Below are 3,216 nucleotides of genomic sequence, written 5' to 3' on the forward strand. Positions count from 1 at the left end.
ATTTGAAGTAATGATTGAAAAAAAGTATCTAAGTCTACTGAGGGGAAAAAAGAAATCTCATTTGTAAACTTAAATGTGTGAACCACAAGCATAAGTGGAGGTTGCAGATACCCTCCACTTGGGAATTGCCCCAAGCCCCTTGCTCACTACTCTCCACCTTGGCAGCGATTACCCAAACTTATCAGATAGCACAACATGTCCCAGGGCCCTCAAGCCTCCATCCAGGAAGGGGGCTAGGGACTCAAAAAGCACAATGGTTTTCTTCAGAGGGGACTGTAACATTTATAGTCAGCTTGGCCAACCCCTCCAGCTCCTCGGGTGATTTGTCCATTTGTGGCCCGAGTTGTGAGAGTCCCTGGGAAGTCGATGGTCACTGGGCACTATGGTTGCCAGTCCCGTGGTTCTCAGTGGCATGTGCGGTGTTCAAAGAATTGAAACCATCTTGTTGTACAGCATCTTTCCGGGGTGGCATTCTCTCATTGATCCTATCCAAACCCTTTGCCTCTTCAAAACTGCAGATTCTATGTGGTGGAGAGAATCCTCGTATTGCTTAACAAAATGCAAATTTGATAAGTCAGTAATTGTAAACAACTCTGAGATTTAAAAAACAAACATAATTTTTTTTAAGAAGAAAGAAAATAGCTGTAAGGAGCAACATTTAAATCTTACTTTAACTAAATTCTAACCCTATTCCAGTCTTTCCCTTAAAATGTGAATGTTTAAACCTAAATATAAACATGATAGCTTCACAGATGAAAAATGTTAGGATAAAACAAAACAACACACAAAAATGATCCTTCCCTGCCTACAAAATCAAACTCCAAGCAATGGTCTCAGGATATAAGTCCAACTTCTGTATCAGTTATTTCCTACTTTAGATCGTAAGATCATCAGTGACTATCACAGTAAGGTAGCAATGAGAGTAGGCTAAGTGAGGAGGCTAAAAAAGGTTAATCCTCAACATATAAATCTATACCAACAGCTCAGGAGGAGAAAGTGGTAAAGTTATGTTAAAATTTAGTACATTAGACTTAGCTTGGAGGACATTACCCATCAGCGCCAATATGCAAAGAAAAAGGTAGAAAATGTCTCCAAGAGTTAAATTTGTATTTGACCAAGAGCAAAAACAACTTATGGCTTTATATTTTAGATGTTTTTCTTAATTTACTACAAATTCTTCAGGAAATAAAATCAAAATAAAGAACACTCCTTCACCAACTGCTATGGACTCATTCATTTCATCTGGAACGATGCTCCCTCCACTATTAAATTGTTCATACTAAAGATTTCCACAGTTCTAGCTATACTCTAGTTACTTAATATATGCAATCCCTGAGACTCAGTCTGTGCATATGAACCAAATGGCTGAGACAGCAGAACATTCAGTAATATGTAATATCAAGTCATAAAATAATTTACATAAATATAATTTTATTAGTAAATTATAGCCTAAGTTGCCCCCCAAAATCATTATTGTGACAGTTCCTGCACTTGCAGGCACATTACTGAAAATGAGTAAAAACAAACTCACATGTTTTTCTAGAGGTTTCACTTATGGGAAAAAAACCTAAGTAGCAGATGATCATGCAAAAATATAGAGTAGATCTCTATTTGCAGAGTTATATTTAGTAGTTTCCATTGAAATAGGCAACAATAAATGTTAACATTTATCTTCTAAAAAAAATCAGCATTAAATTATGGATGTATATTTAAAACAGACCGTCATTAGGGACATCAATCTTTGTGATTTAAAAAAAAAAAAAGGAATGTGACTGTTAAACCTGTCAGTGAGTATGATTCATCTTGGGGTTGTGCAAGCTAGGAATAAGATATACCCATAGGACATTCTCTGATGCCCACCCACACACCACAGATCTCTGCCCAGCATAAGGACTCTGATCGTACCTTTTTCAGCCTCAATAGCCTCAACTGTGGCTGTACAGAAGTGAGCAGAGGCATGCAAAATGAATGAGAGAGATGAGAAGGGTCATATTGTACAGCAGAAAAGTCAATGATCACTTTAAATATCACAGTACCCCATACTACATCATTTACAATTTAACATAAATTGTACCCATAGTAGAGTTCCATTTGATACCCCAATTCCTGACACACCACAGTTTATACACAGCACTATGACAACATCAGAGAACAGAACATGTAGACCTACTGTAAACACAGACACCTCAGTACCCACGCAAATGCACTCCAGTATTACTCTTCTTGAATTCATCATTTTGATGGCATTAGAACTTTCCCTTGTGAGCCATCCAATTATAATCAAGGGAAAATTCTCTAGAGTAAAATTATGGTAGAACTGTCTTCTTTCATATTTAAGGAAAACAATGCTTATCACCAGTTGGTTTCATAGTAGACAAATTCAATGAAGTCAGCAATGGTTTGCCTGTCACTTCTAATTGTAAGACAAGACATAAGCAGCAAAAGCTGGTATAGTTACAAGGAAATCCAAGTGCCATAACCTTAGTCTAAGTAGAGTTTTCTATAGCTCTGTTCTTTGAGAACCATAAAAGACCTCTTGCTTAATAGAAATTTCTTTCTTTGTAACTTTTTTTGTTGTTTAGATAAAATCTTGCTACATTGCTCAGGTTAGTCTCAAACTCTTAGGCTCAAGAAATCCTCCTCCCTCAGCTTGCCAAGAACCTAGGACTAATAAACACCACTGCTCCTGGCTTCTATTCTAATACTAATCTCCCAAAAAATACAAACGTTTGTAACCTTAAAAAAAAAAAAGTGTTTATATTCAGCCTATGATGAATTTGTCTTAAGAACTAGGACTCTGCATTAACTACAGAAAGGCTTCAGAGTATCTTTTCAAACCTATCAACCAAAAAAAACAAAACAAACAAACAAACAAAAAAAACCTATCAACCAATTAAAGCATCAAGGGATGTAACTGATGGGTCTTTCAGGCAATATATCCTAACTATCTCATGATATGGACATTCATATTGGTTAAATTATAAGAAATTCATATTAGTATAACTAAAAGAACTTCAACATAGTCAGCTGTACATTGTGTAGTCAAAGTTTTTTTTTATAGCTTGTTTCTGAGTTAAATTGTAAAAAGAGCTCACACTGAGGACCTGGGCCTAACATTACAGAGAAAAAAATACTGTTTCACAATATTGTTCTTTCTGTACTTACTCAAAGTACACACAGTAAGAATATTTGTATTGGGCTGGGGAGATGGCTCAG

The 3,216-nt window shown here is 36.2% G+C and overlaps 2 protein-coding genes across 2 annotated transcripts in view; both read right to left on the reverse strand.

The window, feature by feature from the left end:
• Mss51 (MSS51 mitochondrial translational activator) overlaps positions 1 to 3,216 on the reverse strand; it is a 22,210-nt gene that overhangs the window by 14,775 nt on the left and 4,219 nt on the right. The gene's annotated exons all lie outside the window — the stretch shown is intronic.
• Ppp3cb (protein phosphatase 3 catalytic subunit beta) overlaps positions 7 to 3,216 on the reverse strand; it is a 55,135-nt gene continuing 51,925 nt past the window's right edge. Inside the window, exons 11-12 of the mRNA XM_023718540.1 lie at positions 1,906 to 1,935; positions 7 to 549 (exon numbers count right to left, since the gene is read on the reverse strand). Coding sequence (XP_023574308.1) covers positions 371 to 549; positions 1,906 to 1,935 — 209 coding nt within the window. The 3' untranslated portion in view covers positions 7 to 370. The remainder of the gene's footprint in view (positions 550 to 1,905; positions 1,936 to 3,216) is intronic.

Source organism: Octodon degus, unplaced genomic scaffold (assembly GCF_000260255.1).
Source record: "Octodon degus isolate 3935 unplaced genomic scaffold, OctDeg1.0 scaffold00005, whole genome shotgun sequence".
NCBI lineage: Eukaryota > Metazoa > Chordata > Mammalia > Rodentia > Octodontidae > Octodon > Octodon degus.